The sequence below is a fragment of the Urtica dioica genome, chromosome 12 (genome assembly GCF_054948205.1).
Source record: "Urtica dioica subsp. dioica isolate 48M chromosome 12, U.dioica_male_clone48M_v1_H2, whole genome shotgun sequence".
NCBI classification, from domain to species: domain Eukaryota; kingdom Viridiplantae; phylum Streptophyta; class Magnoliopsida; order Rosales; family Urticaceae; genus Urtica; species Urtica dioica.
In genome coordinates, this window is record NC_142767.1 from 9,879,513 (window position 1) to 9,906,224 (window position 26,712).

A 26,712-nucleotide genomic window follows, 5' to 3' on the forward strand; every position below is an offset into this window, starting at 1 on the left:
CGTTGATTTTCATCGATTTATTTCTCCTGCATTTAAAACCTTGTTTGGTGCTAAATAATCATGCGCTATCATACTTGGTGGTGATTTTTTTCTACATTATACCAAACTAATTAATTAGTAAAATAGTTAACGTTTAAGTTTTAAGTTATATCGTCTAAATTTTTTTTACACTCAATATTTTTTTAACAAATGTATATAAGTAATTTTTCATTGTAAAAAAATTATTGATATCTTTAATATACACATTTTTATAATTTTTAACTATTTCATGAAATTTTTTTTTTTTTTTTTTTTACAAATTCATTAGTTTAAATTAGCTATTTAATTAAATTTTAAATTTTACATCTATTAGTTGATCTAATCACGATAACACTTTTTTTAGGGGCAATTAGGCCAATAGCCCAATAATCCATGCTCTTTTTACATTTTATTAAAAAAAAATAGTCCACCAGACAGTAATAAATTAAATTGATTGTTTTAGTTAATTTAATTTATTTTGACATGATGGACTATTTTTTTAATAAAATAAAACTTTTGCTAGAATTTAAAAAAAAAAAAAAAAAAAACTAATGAATTGGCTAGTTGCAACAAATTTTTTTTTTTTTCAGTTGTATAAAAATTAAATTATTATATTTATAAATTCAAAGCTCGTTAGTAGAGGAAAAAAAATGATTTTAATATATCAAATCACAATATCCATTGAAGTGTAACTATATCATGACAAATAACATTTCGTGCTAAATATATAACTGCCATTTGCATTTGTGTGTGTTTGTGTGTGTATATATATATATATATATATATATATATTTCATTTTTGCTCGTGAACTTGAAAATGTTATTATTGTCTTTTGAATAATTAGATCAGGTCCTCTTTAATAAAGAGAGTAGCCAAAATATTTTGTATTCAATTTTTTGACTGACAACTTATATAATTAAGAGAACGACAAATACTGGAGTTTAAAGAAAGAAAAAAGTCTCAATTGTCTTCTTGACAAATAGTATGAATGCCGTTGAATCTCTTTAAACTATAAGCCCTGTTAATTTACCAATTTTATAAGATTGGGAGACAGATCGAGCCTTAAAAATAAAAATAAAAAAAAAAAAAAAAAAAAAACCTAATGAATTGGCTAGTTGCAACAATTTTTTTTTTTTTCAGTTGTATAAAAATTAAATTATTATATTTATAAATTCAAAGCTCGTTAGTAGAGGAAAAAAAATGATTTTAATATATCAAATCACAATATCCATTGAAGTGTAACTATATCATGACAAATAACATTTCGTGCTAAATATATAACTGCCATTTGCATTTGTGTGTGTGTGTGTATATATATATATATATATATACATATATATATATATATATTTCATTTTTGCTCGTGAACTTGAAAAGGTTATTATTGTCTTTTGAATAATTAGATCAGGTCCTCTTTAATAAAGAGAGTAGCCAAAATATTTTGTATTCAATTTTTTTACTGACAACTTATATAATTAAGAGAACGACAAATACTGGAGTTCAAAGAAAGAAAAAAGTCTCAATTGTCTTCTTGACAAATAGTATGAGTGCCGTTGAATCTCTTTAAACTATAAGCCCTGTTAATTTACCAATTTTATAAGATTGGGAGACAGATCGAGCCACATAAAAATGTGAATGGAAAGTAATTTATTTGAATTTCGGTCTCCTTTGTTCTTTGGATAAGTTGTACAAAACTTTGAACCAATTGGCATTTCAATTATTTGTAACTGGGAATGTTTGAGTTTGATGCGCCAACAGAGACAGAGAAAAAAAAAAGATGGCACAACAAAATCAAACATCAAATAAATCAAAATTGTCATATGAAAGCAAGAAAGTATCAACTCGCCGGAAAAAAAAATACGGAGCGATGCAGACTCCAGTTATTGCTCTTTTGGCAGCGTCAAATTTATTTGCTGCTCTTCGTGATTTAATTACAGAAGAAGTCTTCGGATGTCGCTGAAGTTCGAAGTTAAAGCCGAAAGGAACGCACCTGTGGAATTCATTGGAATATATTTATTAGCAAAGTAGACCGAAAGGTTAATACGAATCAACTGTGTGCAGTCAGATATATAATATAGGCTAAAACAATCAAGTTCAGATAAAATCATGCAGTAAATAAATCAGTGTCACAGTTTTAGCAAACGAACAAGGTATTATCATCAGTAGTGATTTTTTTGGGGGGACAGATAAAAAGTACCACATTTAGAATAGATATGAAATGTCTCAATTTGCTACTTGAAGGTGGTTTGACATCACCATTTCTCTTAAATAATTAGCATGTATATTCAGTTGAAAAGGCTTTACCGTAGGGAAAATAATTTGTTTTTAAAGAAAATTTTAAGAAACCCGTTTTTCTAAGTCTCAATCTGCAAGTTTACTACTAAATTAGTAACGTAGAAGCGCTCTAAATCAACACTAGACGATTTTGTATAATATACCTCCAACTTTCCCATCAAAAACACGATGATCAGCTGACAATGTTAAGTTCATTTTCGTGAGAACCGCAGCTTTCTCGACTCCTACAAGAAACATGATCTCAGTACTCACTTCTTGTGGCTGAATAATGAATCCTTGGCACAGATTTTATTTCAAGAACTTACAAGAATGAAAAAAAAATGTATATATACACACTAAGAGCTTAAACTTTACCATCACTACCAATAACTGGTTCAACAACTTTGTTGCCTCGTCCTACTGCTAGGATACCAGCCTGCAATGATTGAAAGATTACGGCAAACTAAAAGTACAGATATAATTTTTTGTCGGCTGAACGAGAGATTTCAAAGGCCTAAAAGAATGTTTTATGACACAAAATTAAGCAAGACAACAAACCTGTGGCGGGTTTATGATTGCGCAAAATTTGTCCACTGGAAACATTCCCAAATTTGAAATGCTGAACAAACATTGAAAAATCCCCCTCTTAGTGGTGTTCAATGAGCAGAAAAGTATTGGGTGATAACATAAACAAACTAAGAAAAAATCATCACCTGAAAGTCCCTCCTTGGAATTCATGTGGCTTGAGCTTTCCTGCCCGAGCCTTCTCAGCTAGTTCTTTGACCTAAAACGATCAAATGTAACAAATATATGTATATATATGAGAACCTAATCTAAGTCATTGAATAAACAAATTATCCTTGATAGTCTAATAACTATGTTGAATCAAATGGTCATTTGTTTCCCACTGAAAGATCCCACGGCAAGTAGTCACAGGAATGAGTGAAAGAAGAATAAACATGGCCATGGAATTTCATTTCAGAAAACTAAAATAGTTAGTAATGTACCTCTGAGGAGATAGCTGAAATGGTTTTCTGGTCAGCATTCCTCACGATCGGAGTCATCAAACCCTGCAAAGTTATAATTTCTGTGATTTAAAATTGGATGTGGTTTATGATTTCAATTCTCAGCTTATGTTTCTGACAGATTACCTTCTCGGTGGCCACTGCAATTGATATGTCAACAGACTCACATGGAACAATCTCTCCTTTCTCAGCATCCCAGTAAGCTTTAATGCACAAAACCACATTACTTCAATATTAGAATTTTAAGCGAACCTAATTTCTGACAATGACATGAAACTGGATGCAAGAGACAAAGGCAATGGATGCAAGAGACAAACCAAAATATTTTGAACAGAATGAAAAAATTTAGTTGGAAGAACACACATAGATCGGCAATGGGATCAGAATATTTCACATTATTAAATTTAGTTGGAAGAATGAAAAAATTCAGAAACAAACCAAAACAGCGTGCTTTTTGAAGTGAAAGACGAAGAAGAAACTGGTGAGTTATTACCATTTGCTTCTGGTACATTTCGCAAAGCGACAGCTACGGCTTTAATCACAATATCGTTCACTGAAACCTTAACATTATGCTGATCTGTAGTTGAGATAACAGCAAAAATTTATTATGTGCAAGGGTCAATGAATCTCAAAAACTACCCAAGTAGTATTGTGTGACGTACCCATAAGAGTCTTCCTGAGTGAAAGAAGTGGATCAAGTACAACATCTAAAACAGATGATAATAAAAAAATATTATATAAGATTTACCTTTAAATAAAAAGGGAAACAAATTAATTTATTATGCATTTGTAAAAATGAAGTGAAGATGGAAATATAAAATCCTTCAAGTCGGTTACACAAACTGTGTTACTTAGCGACAGAAGATGTTTGATGAGTGTAAAGTAATTTAACCTGATGAGAGATATAAGTGTGGTGTATTCTGTTTTGAATCCAACAACCTTTTAGCAATCACCTGTCAGCAAAGGAAACAAGAAAAAAAAAATTATATAGCGTTTACAACAAAATGCAATATTTCCCTTTCTTTTCTCAATAGTTCCCTGCAGATTCCTTTCTAATAACGCAGCCAGAGTCATATAATAGATATATTTTGCTCGGGTCTCAAGGATTATTCAGCATTACAGGGAACTATGCAAAAGTTAGCTTTTGTAATAATTAAGGATCTGACATATGGTATATTGACTATTGGGAAAAGAAAAAGAAAATTACCTTCCGTATTTGCGTATTGGGAAAATCTTCAAACGAACCCGACATCTTCGACTGAGATTTTGTGTCAGTCGTTGCTGTGGGGGCTGGTTTTGGGTGAGATTGATGAGAGGGCGTTGTCTTTTCTTTAGACGAAGAAGCTTTTGAAGATCCGATTCCCGATTTGATTGCAGCTAAAACATCCCCTTTCAATAACGTACCATGAAAGCCTGATGCATTCAAAGACGATGAGTCTAATCCATGTTCTGCAATAAGTATCTTTGCTGATGGGCTGATCCTTTTGACTGGGTTCTTCTGAAGAACCGTTTCCTTTTTAACATCATTTCGGATGGGCTCCTTAGCAGATGATGAGCCACCGCTCACTCCATTTTTTACAGTTTCCAAATCCGCCGGATCCTCGACCTAAACATACAGCCAGCAATGAAAATTTCATGTTCAAGAGACTTGAAACTCAATAGTTAATTCGAAGAGAAAATACAACAAGCAATGAAAATGCCTCTGTAAAAAAAGAGTACTTAATTGTAAGAATTCTTCCAGGGGCTACTATCTTTACCACCATAATTGTTTGTTTGGTTTTGTTATCCAATTTTGTGACTCTATCTGCTCTTAAACACTATTATTTTAATAGCTCGAGAAGGCACACTGATCCTAATAAAAGAAACCAAGTCAACTGTTAGTGTTATTTTCTTACTGTTACAGCAATTGGTTGTCCAACAAGCACATCTCTTGAACCTTCAGGGGCCAATATCTTTGCCAAGTACCTGAAAGAGGAAAATGTTTTATGTTTGCAGACAATTATATATGATTGATTGACAGCTAATGAACTTTTCATCCAGTTGGATCTGAAAAGCTCTAAGATGTTTGTTGCCAGAATTAAGACTTGCATGATCGAAGTAGCAATGATAAGGTTTGCAATACACAGAGAGGTTAAGAATATGTAAAATTGATCTAAGTTTAAGTTTTATCTGATTACAGAATATTATATAGAAACACAACTTCATACAAGATTATAGAGCAGAAGGATAGAAAATTACCCTTCCTCAAGGCATTCGAATTCAAGGGTTGCCTTATCAGTCTCTATCTCACAAATCACATCACCAACTTCAATCTGTTAGGTTGAAGATTCAAGAAGCAAAGTTACACTTAAGCTACGATGGCTTTAAAATGTCCACGTGAGAAACTATTCCAGCAGTTAATTGAAATCCTAACCTTATCTCCTTCTTTCTTCATCCATTTAGCAATATTCCCTTGATTCTGCATCACAAAGTAAGAAAAATGAAATATAAACAACCAAGCTTCAATCAGAGGAGGGAAATCTTTTTTTTTAAACAATAATCTTTGTATTAACAGAGGCAGTAAACCAAATTACATAGAAAAAGAAGAAAAGGAAAGCATGGGGCTCAAAAATAGGACCGAAATTAGGAGGGAAATCTTATAAGATGAAAAGAATTCAAAAAGTTTCATTGTTACCATCGTCGGAGACAAAGCTGGCATGTCAATGAAAATATGCGGAGGAAGATCAGCAGTGTTTTTATTAGCTGAGCTTGTTTCTTGTACACTCTCTCCAGTTTTGACATCCTGGTTTGTTGATGTCTTTCCTGAGACCTCAGATTCTTTTGATATAGAAGCAGGGACATTTTTTATATCATCTTCGTCCTCAACCTTGTGAGCAAGCAGACACTAGTATTTTAGTAACTCGTAGAAGATGAAAAACCAGAATTATCAGAAGAGACATTCCTAATAGAAAATTTTAGCCCATAGATGAGCAAAATGCAAACAGGAAGTCATAACATAATGTACATAAGAGATGGAAGGTTTATAACAGAATACCATTATGGCAATAGGTTGTCCTACGGGCACATCTTTTGAACCGTCAGGTGCCAGTATCTTCGCCAGAAACCTATGACAGTCCACGAAAGTTAAAATGCTAAAATTTCACAAGATACAAAGCTTGAGTTATGAACTGTAGTTTTTTAAAACTAATTAATCCTTGCGAGAAAAATTGATGCAGAAACTAGCTGATGTGAGATCATTTAGCAACTTTGAATCACGAATTTAAAATAAATAGTTAAAAAGGCTAATTACCCCTCTTCTAGACATTCAAATTCGAGAGTAGCTTTGTCGGTTTCGATTTCGCATAATATATCACCCACTTCAATCTGAGACCAAAGACAATAATCAGGAGAGCTGGTTACACAACATTGCAATCTTTGCCCGTCAGTCCAAAGTATCTAAAGTTCAATCGAGTCAACAACTCTTGGTGATCTAAAGACTTAACAGCTAACCTTATCTCCTTCTTTCTTTTTCCACTTTGCAATATTTCCTTGATTCTGCATAACATATATCGATAGACACGTTTGCTTATTTGAATCAAAAGAAAATAAAGCTCAAAATGTCCATTATGGTATCTAGGCACCGTGTCCTTACCATTGTAGGTGATAAAGCTGGCATCCCAATGACTTGATGTGAATCTGCACTAGCAATCAACTTCCTAAATCTTTTATTATTGGAGAAAATATTGCCTACAACTTAATTGGAAAAGGCTAATACTTATATCTACTCTGAGAAAATGAGACCCTTATATCTGCGGCTGTTTAAAAACTGAGTTGATAGGAATAAGATAATATTATTACTGATCAGATTAGCGATACCTGAAGTTGAGTAGGACTTGACACCAATCCATGGCTGAAAATTAAGACAAGGTCAGAGAACAAAATTTGCGCATGAATGATCTTGAAACTATATATGATTTAACATACTAACCTTGTAATCTGGAATTTTATCATGAACTCTACCAAGTATAGGCAAAGATGAGGGCCTGAAAATATATCCATTAATAAACTTCTAAAAGATGCGAGACAATGAGAAGGAAAAAAATAAAGTACACAAGCTGTATTAGTAAAGATGTTGGGCTACACTACTGGGAGCTTATATGGGTTCCATCGTATATGTTTTCACCGGCACCTATGTGTGCATAAAAAAATTCTGGAAAGTAAAATCAAGATGGCAAGAGATCATCAATAATTATAAATACTAAATAATATATAAAAATAAATAAATGTAACTTTCACACCATAAGATGATCCTGAAGCAAAGATGATTTCATGCTTTTACATCTCTGATAACTGGATCCATTATAACAAAGTGTGAGTTAATAAAGAGAATAACAACTCTAAAAGGGGGGTTTTTTTTTCGGTTCAAGATTCAAGTGCACTAGAGGTTTTTTTTTTTAATTATATAAAATTTATTACTTTCTTTGATGGTGAACTTGTTTATGGCATCGATGATTACAAATAGTCAATCTGAATTCAAAGCACTAGAAATTTAATACACAAACCTCGTCACTGCGTCCAGGTCACGCACAGTTAGACATGCTGCATTAAAGCTGATACAAAATAAAAACAAAAGGTTATTGTAGTAGCAAGTGATGAAAATAAACCATTTTTTTTATATCAGAAAAAGCATGAAACCGTTCTCGGTAATAGCAAGTATGAAGGTGATGACTCATCCTCAATAATACCAAAAAAAAAAAAAAAAAAAAAAAGATTGAGGAATTATTGACGCAGCAAAGTTGTGTTTGTGATCTATTAAAAGTATATCCGCTGTTACAATGCTGAAAATGACAACTGAGAGTACAGAAGTGCAACTATATAGCTAGCAGATTTTTTGTTCTTGTGTCTAATCCAAAATCAGTCATGTGATGATTATATGTAAATATGCTACCGTGAATGCTAGCCATCAATGCAGTTGCTTGACTATCCAGATTTCTTATGCGAAACCAGCGATTCAGCTTGCATTTTATTTCCTTGGAATTATAAGATTCAGCTATACTTAAAAAGAAAAATGAAAAAGAACTACAAAGCCAACCTACATAAATGGTCAAATACGTCAGAACTTTTTATTCACTTCTCCATACCGACCACGTTAGTTAATGTATATAGATGCTCAAATTGGCTATATCGGTATCGATTCGAAGCCCCTAGAATCAGTAATCGCACACCTATTTATGGCAAACAAAGAGATCTGAAATATTTACATGCCCCAAATGCAAACAAAATGACTGTTGCGGGAACCAATCAATACACCCAACCTCATTGTTTTATAGGAAAGATGATCTTTTGAGACACCAAAATTCAATTATGTATATTTTAAATTGAAATGTCATTTGGGAATGATCTCAGTTGAAGATGTGAAGTTAATTTAATGCTTGTTTTTTATTTTATCACATTTCAGCTCTAAGCTCTTAATTAACCTAATGAAACTCAGATAATCTTTTTTTTTTTTAAGCAAAACGGGAGGCGAGAATGAAACAACACAATACCGTCGCATATCAATTTAACCCGTTACTCAGCTATTATTCACGAATTCGATCACAAACACAGTGCTTTCTAATAAAAATAAGGGACCATAAATTTCAAAAGCCTATAATCTGATTTAAAAGCGCCCAATATTCCTAAGCAAAGCGAACTCGATCAAATCAAAACTTTAATTCACTTTGGTTTTTTTAAAAACCCAAATTCATTGCGGTGCAACCCAATAGAACTGAACAATGATTATCCCTAAACAACACATCAAGGAAAAATAACCATGTAATTGAAATTCACAAAAAAAAAAAAAAAAAAACGAAGAAGTGGCAAACATACCGAGAGAAGGATCTGTATGACGAGAAAAGACGAGCTCTAAACAGCGAAGGAGCGCGAGAGAGTACTGGCTGTCGAAGCCGCGAAAGAGCCATTCTTCTCTCTCAAACTTTTTCTTTTATATCTTATTTTATTTTCTCGGCAGGGAAAGAGAAAAAACAGTCTGAGAGCGACGAGCTTATATCAAGTCTCTGAAACTTTCACTTACACTATTTTCTATTCGGTTAATGTTTGTTTTAGTGTGTTCTTTTTCTCTTCTTCTTATTTTATTTTATTTTTTATTTTTTATTTTTTTGCCTTTTTTGTCTTGTGAATTGTAATACTTGGGCTTGCCAGGTTTGACTTTAGAAATTTCTGAAACTAAGCTTAATACTTAACAAAATATCATGACTCATCAGTTTAAAAATATCTAAAATTAGATTTTTATCTCATAAGTGAACAAATATACCATTCGGACTAAATAATCATTAGTTTTTTTTTCTCTCATTTTCAATCTCCTTTCTTCTCACTCACCCAATTTCATGAAGATTTTTGACGGATTTGACGTGAGTTTAACGTTTCGCGTGGATTTGATCTCGTCGCTCGTAAAATTCCAAAACGTTATGAATTTCTTGTTCATTTCATATTCCATTGATTATAGATGATTTGGACTGAATTTGATAAAATCGGGGTTTTGAATTTTGGAAAAATTACGATGAGATTGAAGAAAATATGATAATGTACGATAAAATTCATACAATTTACGATGGTATACGGTAGAGTATGATGATATTCAAAGGCTAAGATTTTTTTAATTTTTTTTTAATTATGATGGTGTAAGATGGTATACGATGTTATATGATGTTGTACGATGGTATACGATAGTGTAAGATGACATTTAAATGTTGAGATTTTTTTCAAATTTTTTTTGAATTGCAATAGCATACGATGGCGTACGATGGTGTATAATGGTATACAATGGTGTACGATGATAAATAGGCTAAAAATATATTTTTGTCCGTTTTTTGGTCAAATGTCAAGTTATAGATATATTGCAACTATGAGATCTAGCATTGATATTTTTCCACTTTTGAGGCCCAAAAAATAAAATTTTCTTTGACTTTCTCTAAAAATGTCAAGAAGACGCAGGTCAATTCATGAAAATAGTTGACGGAAAAAAAAAGTCATGAATAAATAGTGGAGTAATAAGACGTCGTTTGGGTATTTTCAATGGGAAATTTATAAAACCACTATTGTTGATACATAATATAGAAAAATCAACGTACATTTTGAACAAATTAGAAAAACCAATATTTTGGAAAAGCTGTGCGTAGTTTGCGACGAAAGCGGAGTTACAGGCTGTGTATGTGGGGATTTTGTTTGCGAAATTCAGGAATTTGTCAAGAGTAATGTTTAAGGGCGACAATAAATGTATTATGGATAGTCTAGCCGCGGCTAAGAGTTATCTTATTTGGCAATTATTGCCCCTATACGAAAATGTTTTAGATGCGATAAGGGTCTTTTCTTTTGTGGCTTTTGAATGGATCCCGAGAGGTGAAAATAGGGTTACTCATGGGTTGTGTAAATGGCCTTTAGTTGACACTCATCACAGGTTTTGTAATGAAAGGGATGTTCCGCCCAATGTGTGAAATTTTACTGACATGGAAGCCAGTGATCAAAGTATTAGGGAATTCTTTCCTCTACCAAACTTCCCAAAAAAGAATGCTTGGAGAGATTTTAACGAGGCCCTTGAAATGTAAATTAAAAAAAAAAAAAAAAAAAACTAGCATTTCCGAACTCCCAAAATTTGCTCTTTATGTTTTTGAAAGCCATTTTTAGTTGCCGATGATTTATAACAATTCCAGAGCTAAAGTAGATGTTGTTTTATATCTATATAATACAAGGGTGACATTCCCATATTTTAGATATTTTTTAAACCTGTTTGTTTTGTTTTAAATATATTCAATAATGTGTTTGATGATTGATATTTGATATGCTTATGTACATGTTGTATTTTGTGAAAATTTACAGATTTTCGCCGGAATTCTATTTTACAGTTTAAAATCTAAATTTTTCTCGGAATTTCTTACTTTTCCAGCGACATATTATTATTTTTTAATTAATAATGATGATTATGTTTGAACTTGAGATGAATTATGGTTAGTTTTCTTATTGTTTGATGTTATTATTGTCATCATTGATTGTAGTAATTCAAAAGAATTGTTTTGTAGAATTTTTAGTGGAATGGTTGAATAATATAGCAGAAACCTTTGTCGAAAGTTCGAGTCTTAATTACTGATACGAGTTTTTGCGTTTCCCTCGACTAAAAAAAAAAGTCTTTTGTTTCTAGTGTATGTTTCAGACTTTTTGCAATTTTGTGTGATTTAGTAATAGTATTATTAATCACTAAATGGTGATTTTTTAGTAAATGGTCATGAAATATTATTTATAAGTCAAAATTAACATAAGTATCCTATTAAAAAAGTAACGTGAAACACAAAAGCAAATATGAAAATTAGAAACTATACAGAAGATATTACTTAGCAATTATGATTACTTACTTAAAAGGACACTACTTAAAATTTACAAAAAAATTGACTATTACAAATAGTTTCTTTTTTTAAAGAAAAAACATCTTTCATTCCAACGAGGAAGATAAACATTCAAGGGACAGGTCCAAGCCACGGCGCAGGGCAAGAAAGAACCCATTGAACAGAAAAGAGAGAGGGACAAATCTCTTTTACCCAAGGATCGTCTTACCGTTACCGTTACCGTACCGGGACCCAAATTTTGAGGAGAAACCGCGTACCAGAGAGGAAACCGAGGGGTATTCAGACAAAAAAAAGGAAACCGATATCGGTAGGAAACCGTTTACCGTAGAGGAAACCGGAAAAAATGTAGGAACCCGAGGGGTATTCAGACAAATATTTTGCAAAAATAAACATATTTTTTTTCAAAGTTTTCATATTTTGCAAAACTAAATTACTTTGATTACAACACGTACGACAAAATATAAAACACAAAATTCAAACCCAGATAAAATTCAACATAAAGTACCATAAAGTCAAACCTTTATTACAACACGTACGACAAAATATAAAGCACACTAATTAGTAATAAATTATACGTGGAGTGTCTTGAGTGTCTCGTCACTCGTGAATGAAAAATCGGTCGACGGCTTTGGCCAACCTTTTGACCCCGGAGTGCGATCTTCTTGGATCAGAGGACCCCGAATATCCACCGGGACCTTCGTATATTTCTTTGTCAGAGTCCCCTAGACTTTTTCAGAGGTCAGCTCGCATCGACTCACACAAACTCTCACTTCCTTCTTCTTTTGAGAGCGTACATAGAGCAACTTCCGCATTTCCTCCTGTACTTCATGAGGAACCTTATTGCACATCTTCACACTTTTTGTCTTCTCTATGTTCGCCAAGTGATTTTTCACACGAGTGATTCCACCACCGCCAATGATCTACCCGCAAAATTTGCATTTGCTTGCATTCGGTCGTCCTTCGACGGGCTCGCAATACTTGTATGCCGAGTCGGACGTCATACTTCATAATCATAATCATTTCAATTCCACATATTCGCAAATCACCATAACAATCATCAAATTAATTTCAATTCAATATAACCATCACAATAATTATCAAATTCATTTTAATCAACATTTCAAGTAATTCAACTTAATCATGACAATAATCATCAATTCATAATCTAATGAAGATTAATTCAACATTTCAAGACCATCATCATGACAATAATCAAATAATCTCGAAATTAATTAAAATTCTACAATATCATCACAATAATCATCAATTCATATAACAAAAATCAACATAACCATCACAATAACCATCAAATTGATTGTAATCAACATTTTAATTCAACTTCATCATGGCAATAATAAAATAATCTCGAAATTAATTAAAATTCTACAATACCATCACAATAATCATCAATTCATAAGAAAAAATTGAAAAAAAAATCCTAAAAAATGAAAAACTCGGATGATACCTCTCGGGTTCCTCGAGATCTGGACAAAAATGGATTCCGCTGAGAGGGATCCGGCGGGACGCACACCAGAAACACCGGAATTCGCGGGATCTGGCCGGGATTTGAGCAAATGAAGAAGAAAAGAAACGAAATTCGGTCGGGAAGGGATCCGTTGATTTTAGCCTCGGGACAGTAGGGTTTCGCAAAATGAGGAGCAAAATATTTAAAGGGAAAACGGGACCCGGTCCAGAGGGTTTCGGTCCGGTTTGACCGGGATTTGACCAGGTTCAGTTCACAGAAACGGTTTTGTTTGTCCCGTCCCGGTCCCCTCCTGTTCGCCGGAACCACCGGAAAGGTGATCCTTGCTTTTACCAATAAAACAGAAAGAGAGAGGGACAACCCCCTTTTAGCAATAAAATCAGCAACAGAGTTGCATTCACATGACCCAGAAATTGTCTCGACGTGATCATCTGAACCGCTCTCGGACAATATTATCTAGGGTGATTTGACTAAATAGTCGATTTAAATTTAATGATTTGCAAAATAGCCAAAGTTTGCCTAAGATAAGAAATTAGTCAAAGTGTATAGTAATAAAGTTTCAAAAACAAAATTAATCTTAAGATTAATATTTTTTAAAGTGATAAATTATTTATAATAATTGTTAACAATATTAATCTTTGTGTCAAAAATTTTTTTGACGTAAGTAACATATATCGATAATTCTCATATTTTCAACAACCCACTGTATTAAAGTTTTATTATTAGGTATTATTAATAATTAACATTAATAATATCATAAATTGCTTATGAACGTGCAAACAGAATCAAACTCAATTTTTGAGCAATAGTTTAAATTGCCGGGAAATGACGGCGAAATGACGTCGGCATCGCGAGATTTGGAGGAGTCCGGCAAAAAAATTACGTTTTGTCGTTTCGGGTAATTTTGTCGTCGAAATTGCGTGGGCATGTCGTATAAATTGCGTCTCGTCATTTCGGCAACATATTCAGAACAGAAACTCTAAAAAACTCGACGTGGACCGAAGAGGCGACTCGTGCAACATCGACGATTTTCCCGTCACGCCGTCCATTTGTCGACCATCGCAGTGAAGATTCAACAAAATTTCGGCGATTTCAGCGCCACTTTGCCGGCATGTCCGAAGTTCGTCCATCCCTTGGTGTCGACCTGCGTTATTTGAAATGGTGGCAACTCTAGATCAAAGAAGAAGAAGAAGAAGATATACAAACCCTACAATCTAATAAAGCATAAAGGGCTTAAGTAAAAGCCCAAATGAAAATGTCCAATAATAATAATAATAAAAGCCCAATGAATATCCAATTAAATACGTTATTTGTTAACACTATATAATGACCCTATACCTATAGTATATACATACGTTAATTGTTAGAGAAAAAAAAAAACAAGAAAGCAAAAATAAGTGTCCGTAATAAATAGCATATGATAATTATCATATAAATGTAATTATTATATACAATAAAAAAAGCGCAATAATACAAAGAAAAATTAAATCTTAGATATATTTATATGTAGCTAATTTTTTTTTATTCTAAGCAAACACACATATTTAAAAACATATGCGTTATTTTTATAAACTATCCTGCAACATTATTTCCACCGCAATTTCCGTGTTTTATCGAAATTTCCGTCGACATCGCAATTTCCGTCGGCATTTTTTAAGCAAATTTCCGCATTTTTTCCGTCGCAATTTCCATCGGCCACCGCAATTTCCGTTTTTTGAGATCATCGGCACGAAATCGGCCGTCGGCATTTCAATCCTTGGATTTGATTTCTTCAAATGTATCGGGGGAGTAAATGATTATTAGTCACTTTTTTTTCTTCTGTAAATAACACAAATAACAAAAAAACATTGGATTTGATTTTCACCCAATTCAAAGCCTAAACCTGCGGCAATGGTGTCGTGGTTTCAGAAGCGACGATTGTGTATTCTCGGAGATAAAGGTTAGTGAAAAAGCAGAAGAGGTGGTCGATCCAGCCAGATTAGATCCAAGAGGTGGAGATGGATGGTCTCGGAGACGGCGACAGCGTTCACGGAAGCAGAGGTCGGTGGAAAAGGTGGCCGATCCAGCCAGATTGGAATCAAGAGGCAGGGACGGCGTGGGCTAATGTTGATTCAAATCCTGATTTTTTTCTTCGAGATTTGGAGCGAATCTTTTGGGTTCTCTCGATTGAATTTTTTTTAATGAAATTAATGAGAGAGAAAACTTGCCTTGCGTGTTTGACCATCTCCAACCACACTCTAAAACACCAAATATGCCGTTTTTTTCCTCCAACCACACTGCAAAACCAACACCAAATTTGCAGTGTTATACAGTGCCGCACCAAATTTGGCGTGGCACTGTTCACACGGCAAATTTTTTTTTTTTTTTACTTATTTATACATATATATATATATATATATAAGCTTACAAATATTTATAAAACACCAAAATTCATAAATTGACTACAAAAATACATTAAAACAAAATAACAATACATAAAAATTTAAACATAGATTACAAAGTTTAAATTAAACACACAAAATAAAATAAAAACTAAAACAATAACATAATTTTATTTATTTTAGTTTTTGTTAAATATTGGTAAGTAATAAATAATTTTAATCACTTAATTAAAAATATAAACATTATAATTATTTATTAAAATATTTATTAATAAAAAGATTGTATAATTTTAATAATATAATAATGATGAATAGTATTTTTAGTGTGAAATTTGGTGTTGTGATTGGAGTTGGAAAAAAATTTGATGCTAAATCAACACAAAAATTGTGTTGAATTAACACTAAATATAGTGTTATGGTTGGAGTTTAGTGTATTCTACTTCCTCGATTTGTGCAATTCTCAATTAATAACTGTTTTTTTTATTAATTAAATGAAAAATATCGTGTTACATGGCCGGGAATATACACGGGCAATACGGTCATAAATTGGCAAGATATTTTGGATATTTTATTAATCAATGGTTAATTAATCATAATTAACTAAACTTTGGGTATTTTGTAAACTTATAGTAGTCAAATTGAAATTGAAATTGTAGATTCAAATATTAAAAAAAAAAAAAATCTAACTCATATGAAGGCCCGACTCAACTTTTAGGCTACTTAAACAATTACTTAAGGCCTTATATTTTTTGAAAAAAGACCCATGTTTGAAATGTTATAAGGCCCCATATTTTTTTTTTTTGAAAAATAGTGATAAAAATGCTTAATGTTTAGTCAAAATACTAATATACTCATTTTTTTTTTACAAAAATATCATATATTATTATTTAGTAGCGTCGTAACTACTTGCACCGTTAAGTTCAAACAAAAATTTTAACGGTGAAAATATTTACGTGTAATTAAATTTGTAATATGAGGTATTTTTGCAAAAAAAAAAAAAAGAGTATATAATTATCAGTTAGAGCAAATTTTGAGTATTTTTGATATCATTTATCTTTCTTTCTTTCTTCTTCTTTTTTTTTTCTTTTTTTTTTTTTTAAATATATAAGGCCTCATTTCTTAGATGTAAGATGTGTAAAAGTGAGTACATTGTTTGTTTTGTATGTTGACTTTTTTATAAGATCGTACACAAAATAAGAACGTAATACGTATACAAGTATTTTCAAACTCGGGCCTTAATTTGAGCTTCTTTATTTTTATTTTTTTTTTATTTTATTTTTTTTAATGAAGTTATCACCACAGTTTCAAAACCATAATAAAACTACAGATTTTATCTTCATGTTTTGGCTGGAGACTTTAATGTTTTTTAGAGTATGATTATAAACGATAGTTATAATAAACTATTTTTTATATAGATATTTATTCGTTACTTTTTTTAAGGTATATTTATTTGTTTGCCGCTTAAGGCTCCAAAGTATATTGGGCCGATCTTATGTAGGGGTCTCGCTCTCCACTGCGTTGGGTTGTCACTCCACCATAACTCCACATTAGTATGATATTGTCCGTTTTGTACCCAAGTTCGCACGATTTTGTTTTCGGGCTCCTTCCTAAAAGGTCTCACACTAATGGAGTTGGTGAGACTCTTATATCCAAGACGATTCTTGCCTACTCTTTCGATGTGGGACTTGGGTTGCTACCGCAACAATCTTCCCCTCAAACCAATAACCACATATACGTGGTCTCTCATTCAGCGAAATCATCTTGTACCGCTGTTTGGCAACAACGGGACACGCCGCTTGACCATCGTCATTGTCAGGAAGACTTTCAACACAAGGCACTCACATCGCGAGGTCATCACATTGAAAGCTTCTCCTTCCACATTGCAAACGCGCATCCCAAACTCTCAGGTTTCTTGAACCTTTGGCTCTGATACCATTTGTAGAGCCCCCGTTCTCCACTGCGTTGGGTTGCCAACCCACCATAACTCCACATTAGTATGATATTATCGGCTTTATGCTCGAACCCGCACAGTTTTGTTTTTGGGCTCGTTCTCAAAATGCCTCATACTAACGGAGTTGGGGAGACTCTTATATCCAAGACAATTCTTGTCTACTCTTCCGATGTGGGACTTGAGTTGCTACCCTAACACTCTGATTATATCTACGTCTCTATAGTATAACGCATGCGTTTTATTTTAATTTGAACTATTTTCAAGGTTTTAAAATACTTCGACTAAAATTGCTTAAGAGTTTAAATGGACATGTCTAATCTATTACAATTTTATTTAACCGTCATCAAATAACAAAAGTCGAGTGACAAAAAGAAGTGAGAAACTAGCAAAATCACTTATGGCCCTCTAATAATATATTTTTTTTAAAAATTAGACCCTGAGGTAGGGGTGGCAATTTGGGGCGTACACGAGACACGGTGTAAATGAGTTTGGGTCGACCTAAAATGGATCTGGGTCCATCCGTGTCGAACACGATTAACACGATTAAATAACGGGTGAACACGACACGAACACGACAACCCATTGGGACCCAATTAGACACGAATATTAAATGGGTTGTTAATAGGTAAATACGATAAAGACCCATAATGACCCAATGGATTGTGTTTGAACTTCTCTTTTGTAGTAAAAATATTATGTTGGTGGCTTAGTTGATTATATGGAGTATTTTTATTAATTACTTATTCTGACTAATTTGTTATTTAATTTGATTTAGGGAATTTCAATATTTTGAAGTAAACATGTCTAAGAGCCTAAACCGATTCGCGTGTTCAAATGGGTTTAGCGGTCTAAATGGGTTTGTGGGTCTAAGAGGGTTCGTGGGTTACATGGTCCATTGAGACAGGATTAATAAATGGGTCTTAGTGGGTTGGGTCTGGGTTTGACAAAAAAATAGTGGGTCGTGTTTGAGTTTTGCTCCTAGACACGATTAATAAATAGGTCGGGTATGGGTCTGTCAAAAACTACATGAAAACGAATAAGACACGACACGTAACCCGAATTGCCACCCCTACCCTGAGGCATATATTCTCAGCTTTTTAAAATTATAAATTTATTCTAAATTTTAGCCTAAAATTATATATTTTTTTTCAATACTACCCCATTAAAAGATTATTCATCATTTATACTCTTGAAATAAAATCCTAGTCCTCAAGCTCCGTCCCTACCCTAACCACAAGAGGTGGGGGCATCACGCCTAAGTGGAAATGATCCGAACATAACGAAATGTATATTTATTTTATTTTATTTACATTGAGCTTCTTGCCATACAAGTGGCATAGGAAAAAAAATGCACGATACAACCAGATTCGAGATCACCATCGAAGCAAATACACATCAGCTTTCTTGAGATACAATTTTTTTTTATACGAATAGAAGGTAAAACCTATAATACCCACGATAAGTACAGAATGAGCCATCTAAATCTCCGAAGAAGGACACTGATATAATCGTCGTTTTTGAGATCTAGGTCGTGCCGATCAATCATGTCGTTTTCTGCATTACGACACCAACAGATGTTCTTCAAGCGTAGCTTGACCTTGTACTCGTCATTTCTATATTCCCGAGCTTCTCTCAGAGCCTTTATCAACAGTTGATCTTCCGCCGAACACCTGTGCCGATCGCCATCGAATTGCTCCGATTCAGTCCCGCCTAAGAGCGTTAGAAAGAAGGAAATGAAAATGAACGCAAGGAAATACGAAGAAATACTTGTGGCCATTGATATATAAATGCAAAGTGTGTCTGGTGATGATTTGGTGCTATGTGTGTGTGTGGGATATATATTATCAATTTTGTGTTTCATTGTACACTGCCATTTTACCTTTTTTTATATAAAGGAAGAGTGATTATTTGTGCGTCTCAGTAGTACAACATACAATTACGCCTTGTTTGTCACGCTTGACTTGTGTATCTGTGGAAAATTTCAAGTCATAAATTTATTATGGAGAGAACATAAGCAAACGAAGGTCTTCTTTGTTACTGAGAGAGGGAGGTCTTCTTCTTGGTCATCCTCAATAAGCGCGTCGTGACCAAGCATTATCTTAGAAAAAAAAAACATTATTATATTATCGACAGAAAATATATTTGTAATTAATATATCATGCTAGAAATAGTTTATGAATGTAAGTGCTCAAAAACTGAACCGAGCTATACTCTAATATATTGAGTTTCCAGTTGTGATCGAATAAATGATAGAGAGTGATCATCCCTGATTTTCATGTACATGTACTTTGAACTTTATTCGGTGAATCTCCATTAAAACAAACATAAATAAAAGGTAAAAAAAAATAAGAGATTTGTAACTAATTACCCACTTAAAACGTTATGTTTGGGATCTAGCTTATGATTGGAAATTTTTAGGGAAATAACCAAACGTATTAGGTGACAAAATATATTTTACTTTTTTGTCATTCAATAATTAAGGCAGTTTTTTAATTAGCATATTTTTTTTTTCCTTTTTTTGTGCGTGTTAAATTCCTATTTTGTAGAAGGTAGTTACCAGATTTTGAATTCCTAGTATCCTCTCTCTCTCTCTCTCTCTCTCTCTCTCTCTCAACGCAAAATGTGTACGCATTATGCACACAAACAATGGATGAGATGAAAAGAAATGCTTTGCATTTGTTAGACCCAGTAGAGGAAATGAAGTGGAAAAAAATAGTGACACATTACGGTCTCTCTCTCTCTCCAGCCACCCCACAAAACCAGATTTGGGTTTTTTTTATACCTTCAACGTGCCAAGATGACGAGGAAGACGCCGAGGTCGCGGGCCACGGGGGCCGTCCAGCCGAAGAAGTTGTCGCCGAAGATGCAGATCGGCCGGAGGCGGCAGAGGAGGTCGACGAAGGCTCGTCGTAGCCAGATCAATGCCCACAGGCGGTCGACGATAGCGTAGGGGAGGGAGTCGGTGTTCTCGGAGTCCGTAAGGAGGTCGGTGATCGCAACGAGCCTCACGGAGGTGGTTGGCGGGAGAGACGATCGGAGCTTGGAGACCCTAATTCGACCCAGGAGCTCTTCGTGGTTCGATGTCCGAGTAATTTTATAAAAAACAGGTCTTCTCGAATTGATTTCAGAGAGAAGTATAGATTTCTTCTTCGTAAATATTTCAGAGAGACGTCTTCATCTTCTTCGACAAGATTTTGTTTTCTGCATTTTTCTGTACATGGCCATCTTCATCCTGTTCTTTAGATTTTTTTTTTAAACTCGTATATTTTCAATATCATTTTTTTCGAAAATTAATATACATGTATTAGGGAGGAAGTTTCCAAAATTGACAAATTCTAATTATCATGTTTCATTTTTGAATTTATGAAAATTAATTAATTAAATAAAATATGCAATTTTTTATAATTTCCTTATATTTCATTATTTCCGTTTGTATAAATAAAAGGGTAAATTAGTCTAATAAATATTGTCACCTAAGAGCATCTCCACTGGAGCGCTATATCCCAGCTATATAGCGTGGGATGCTCCAGTGGATCTCTATATCCCACGCTATTATAGCGTGAGATGCAAATTTTGAACAGTGCAGCGTTATTTGTAGCGCTGCACTGTTCATTGCTTTATAAGTTTTATAATTTACTCAAATGCCCAGATTTTATATAATTATTTAATATTTACCCCTAAAATTATTTTATTTATATAAAATTTATTATTTTGCATAACTTAAAAGACAACAATATTTTAAAATACAACAATGATATTTTATTTAATGTGTATTTATATTTATAATTATAATTAATTTATAGAATAATATTTTACTCATTATCATAATTCTTCTAAGTTATTTAATTAGTAATAATAAAAAAAATATAGGGATATAAGTATAAATAAGAGATTAAGGGGGATAAAAATAAAGTGAAAAATAGAGTGAGAAACAGAGTTCAGTTGGAGAGAAATCACTGTTTACTGAAAAATAGAGTGAGAAATAGAGTGATCGGTTGGAGATGACCTAAGTCTATTGACTATTTCCCTAAAAAAATATGAAACATAGGCTAAAAATAAAATCTATAGTTTCATTTTGGCTATAAATCTACACTGCCCAAAAAATAACTGCATTTTCCATCCTAGAGAAGAAAACATTGTTTGGACATGCTATTCAAGAATTGTTTCTGTAATAAAAAAAATTATGTGTGTTATGTTACTACCAAGGATTTAAATACCGTTACCGTTACCGTTCCGAGGTTTAAAATTTACTGGTAACCGCTGGTACCGTAAAGGAATACCGGGGGAAGCAGGAAAAAAAAGGAAACCGGTACCGTTGAACTTACCGTTACCGTTGAGGAATACCGTCAAATACCGTATTTACCGAGAGGAATCCAGAAAAAATATACAAAAAAACATACATAGTACGTAAGATAAAATTCATAAAATTAAAAATAGTGTACAATATTTCAATACATTACCAAATTACAAACACAAAGTTTAATAGTACAAACCAAAATGACAAAGTTCAATAGTACAAACCAAAATGATAAAGTTCAACACAATCCACTAAATACCATAGTTCAAATTCAACATAAAATAAATAATTTGAACTAAATCATCAAAAACTAACGATAAATTTCGTGAAGAACACTAAATATCATCAGATTTTAAGAATTGTCGGTATTTGACCGGTTACCGGTAAGTTTCCGTCGGTATGCATAAAAATTGCCTAAAGACCGTCGGTAAGTGAACGGTTTCCCTGAAACCGGAACGGTTTTCCCGGAATCCAAGAAAAAAACGGAAAGTGAACGGTTTTGTACATTCCGATACCGGGACTTTGAAAAAAACGGTTTCCGGACCGGTTTCCGTCCGATTTCCCCGGAATTTCAAACCTTGGTTACTACAACAAAAATGAATTTTCTCCAGGCAAAATTAATGACATTATTTATAACATAATGTCCACATTTTATGTGAACGATTTTACACAGGGCCAAGCCATCCGTGTCGAACACGATTAACACGATTAAATAACGGGTGAACACGACACGAACACGACAACCCATTGTGACCCAATTAGACACGAATATTAAATGGGTTGTTAATAGGTAAATACGATAAAGACCCATAATGACCCAATGGATTGTGTTTGAACTTCTCTTTTGTAGTAAAAATATTATGTTGGTGGCTTAGTTGATTATATGGAGTATTTTTATTAATTACTTATTCTGACTAATTTGTTATTTAATTTGATTTAGGGAATTTCAATATTTTGAAGTAAACATGTCTAAGAGCCTAAACCGATTCGCGTGTTCAAATGGGTTTAGCGGTCTAAATGGGTTTGTGGGTCTAAGAGGGTTCGTGGGTTACATGGTCCATTGAGACAGGATTAATAAATGGGTCTTAGTGGGTTGGGTCTGGGTTTGACAAAAAAATAGTGGGTCGTGTTTGAGTTTTGCTCCTAGACACGATTAATAAATAGGTCGGGTATGGGTCTGTCAAAAACTACATGAAAACGAATAAGACACGACACGTAACCCGAATTGCCACCCCTACCCTGAGGCATATATTCTCAGCTTTTTAAAATTATAAATTTATTCTAAATTTTAGCCTAAAATTATATATTTTTTTTCAATACTACCCCATTAAAAGATTATTCATCATTTATACTCTTGAAATAAAATCCTAGTCCTCAAGCTCCGTCCCTACCCTAACCACAAGAGGTGGGGGCATCACGCCTAAGTGGAAATGATCCGAACATAACGAAATGTATATTTATTTTATTTTATTTACATTGAGCTTCTTGCCATACAAGTGGCATAGGAAAAAAAATGCACGATACAACCAGATTCGAGATCACCATCGAAGCAAATACACATCAGCTTTCTTGAGATACAATTTTTTTTTATACGAATAGAAGGTAAAACCTATAATACCCACGATAAGTACAGAATGAGCCATCTAAATCTCCGAAGAAGGACACTGATATAATCGTCGTTTTTGAGATCTAGGTCGTGCCGATCAATCATGTCGTTTTCTGCATTACGACACCAACAGATGTTCTTCAAGCGTAGCTTGACCTTGTACTCGTCATTTCTATATTCCCGAGCTTCTCTCAGAGCCTTTATCAACAGTTGATCTTCCGCCGAACACCTGTGCCGATCGCCATCGAATTGCTCCGATTCAGTCCCGCCTAAGAGCGTTAGAAAGAAGGAAATGAAAATGAACGCAAGGAAATACGAAGAAATACTTGTGGCCATTGATATATAAATGCAAAGTGTGTCTGGTGATGATTTGGTGCTATGTGTGTGTGTGGGATATATATTATCAATTTTGTGTTTCATTGTACACTGCCATTTTACCTTTTTTTATATAAAGGAAGAGTGATTATTTGTGCGTCTCAGTAGTACAACATACAATTACGCCTTGTTTGTCACGCTTGACTTGTGTATCTGTGGAAAATTTCAAGTCATAAATTTATTATGGAGAGAACATAAGCAAACGAAGGTCTTCTTTGTTACTGAGAGAGGGAGGTCTTCTTCTTGGTCATCCTCAATAAGCGCGTCGTGACCAAGCATTATCTTAGAAAAAAAAAACATTATTATATTATCGACAGAAAATATATTTGTAATTAATATATCATGCTAGAAATAGTTTATGAATGTAAGTGCTCAAAAACTGAACCGAGCTATACTCTAATATATTGAGTTTCCAGTTGTGATCGAATAAATGATAGAGAGTGATCATCCCTGATTTTCATGTACATGTACTTTGAACTTTATTCGGTGAATCTCCATTAAAACAAACATAAATAAAAGGTAAAAAAAAATAAGAGATTTGTAACTAATTACCCACTTAAAACGTTATGTTTGGGATCTAGCTTATGATTGGAAATTTTTAGGGAAATAACCAAACGTATTAGGTGACAAAATATATTTTACTTTTTTGTCATTCAATAATTAAGGCAGTTTTTTAATTAGCATATTTTTTTTTTCCTTTTTTTGTGCGTGTTAAATTCCTATTTTGTAGAAGGTAGTTACCAGATTTTGAATTCCTAGTATCCTCTCTCTCTCTCTCTCTCTCTCTCTCTCTCTCTCTCAACGCAAAATGTGTACGCATTATGCACACAAACAATGGATGAGATGAAAAGAAATGCTTTGCATTTGTTAGACCCAGTAGAGGAAATGAAGTGGAAAAAAATAGTGACACATTACGGTCTCTCTCTCTCTCCAGCCACCCCACAAAACCAGATTTGGGTTTTTTTTATACCTTCAACGTGCCAAGATGACGAGGAAGACGCCGAGGTCGCGGGCCACGGGGGCCGTCCAGCCGAAGAAGTTGTCGCCGAAGATGCAGATCGGCCGGAGGCGGCAGAGGAGGTCGACGAAGGCTCGTCGTAGCCAGATCAATGCCCACAGGCGGTCGACGATAGCGTAGGGGAGGGAGTCGGTGTTCTCGGAGTCCGTAAGGAGGTCGGTGATCGCAACGAGCCTCACGGAGGTGGTTGGCGGGAGAGACGATCGGAGCTTGGAGACCCTAATTCGACCCAGGAGCTCTTCGTGGTTCGATGTCCGAGTAATTTTATAAAAAACAGGTCTTCTCGAATTGATTTCAGAGAGAAGTATAGATTTCTTCTTCGTAAATATTTCAGAGAGACGTCTTCATCTTCTTCGACAAGATTTTGTTTTCTGCATTTTTCTGTACATGGCCATCTTCATCCTGTTCTTTAGATTTTTTTTTTAAACTCGTATATTTTCAATATCATTTTTTTCGAAAATTAATATACATGTATTAGGGAGGAAGTTTCCAAAATTGACAAATTCTAATTATCATGTTTCATTTTTGAATTTATGAAAATTAATTAATTAAATAAAATATGCAATTTTTTATAATTTCCTTATATTTCATTATTTCCGTTTGTATAAATAAAAGGGTAAATTAGTCTAATAAATATTGTCACCTAAGAGCATCTCCACTGGAGCGCTATATCCCAGCTATATAGCGTGGGATGCTCCAGTGGATCTCTATATCCCACGCTATTATAGCGTGAGATGCAAATTTTGAACAGTGCAGCGTTATTTGTAGCGCTGCACTGTTCATTGCTTTATAAGTTTTATAATTTACTCAAATGCCCAGATTTTATATAATTATTTAATATTTACCCCTAAAATTATTTTATTTATATAAAATTTATTATTTTGCATAACTTAAAAGACAACAATATTTTAAAATACAACAATGATATTTTATTTAATGTGTATTTATATTTATAATTATAATTAATTTATAGAATAATATTTTACTCATTATCATAATTCTTCTAAGTTATTTAATTAGTAATAATAAAAAAAAATATAGGGATATAAGTATAAATAAGAGATTAAGGGGGATAAAAATAAAGTGAAAAATAGAGTGAGAAACAGAGTTCAGTTGGAGAGAAATCACTGTTTACTGAAAAATAGAGTGAGAAATAGAGTGATCGGTTGGAGATGACCTAAGTCTATTGACTATTTCCCTAAAAAAATATGAAACATAGGCTAAAAATAAAATCTATAGTTTCATTTTGGCTATAAATCTACACTGCCCAAAAAATAACTGCATTTTCCATCCTAGAGAAGAAAACATTGTTTGGACATGCTATTCAAGAATTGTTTCTGTAATAAAAAAAATTATGTGTGTTATGTTACTACCAAGGATTTAAATACCGTTACCGTTACCGTTCCGAGGTTTAAAATTTACTGGTAACCGCTGGTACCGTAAAGGAATACCGGGGGAAGCAGGAAAAAAAAGGAAACCGGTACCGTTGAACTTACCGTTACCGTTGAGGAATACCGTCAAATACCGTATTTACCGAGAGGAATCCAGAAAAAATATACAAAAAAACATACATAGTACGTAAGATAAAATTCATAAAATTAAAAATAGTGTACAATATTTCAATACATTACCAAATTACAAACACAAAGTTTAATAGTACAAACCAAAATGACAAAGTTCAATAGTACAAACCAAAATGATAAAGTTCAACACAATCCACTAAATACCATAGTTCAAATTCAACATAAAATAAATAATTTGAACTAAATCATCAAAAACTAACGATAAATTTCGTGAAGAACACTAAATATCATCAGATTTTAAGAATTGTCGGTATTTGACCGGTTACCGGTAAGTTTCCGTCGGTATGCGTAAAAATTGCCTAAAGACCGTCGGTAAGTGAACGGT

At 33.4% G+C, this 26,712-nt stretch overlaps 1 protein-coding gene across 1 annotated transcript; it reads right to left on the reverse strand.

Moving 5' to 3' along the window:
* Positions 1 to 1,645: 1,645 nt before the first annotated feature.
* On the reverse strand, positions 1,646 to 9,382 carry LTA3 (Dihydrolipoamide acetyltransferase, long form protein). The gene is made up of 23 exons (XM_089603376.1): positions 9,166 to 9,382; positions 7,860 to 7,907; positions 7,286 to 7,340; positions 7,174 to 7,207; positions 6,950 to 6,993; positions 6,808 to 6,852; positions 6,608 to 6,681; positions 6,353 to 6,422; positions 5,993 to 6,184; positions 5,732 to 5,776; positions 5,557 to 5,630; positions 5,214 to 5,283; positions 4,526 to 4,924; positions 4,211 to 4,271; positions 3,981 to 4,025; positions 3,812 to 3,895; positions 3,445 to 3,521; positions 3,301 to 3,363; positions 3,007 to 3,077; positions 2,852 to 2,912; positions 2,669 to 2,729; positions 2,458 to 2,538; positions 1,646 to 2,009 (listed from the first exon to the last, which is right to left on the reverse strand). The coding sequence occupies exons 1-23, from the start codon at positions 9,255 to 9,257 to the stop codon at positions 1,951 to 1,953; spliced, it is 1,905 nt and encodes a 634-aa protein (XP_089459502.1). The 5' UTR covers positions 9,258 to 9,382; the 3' UTR covers positions 1,646 to 1,950.
* Positions 9,383 to 26,712: the final 17,330 nt, after the last annotated feature.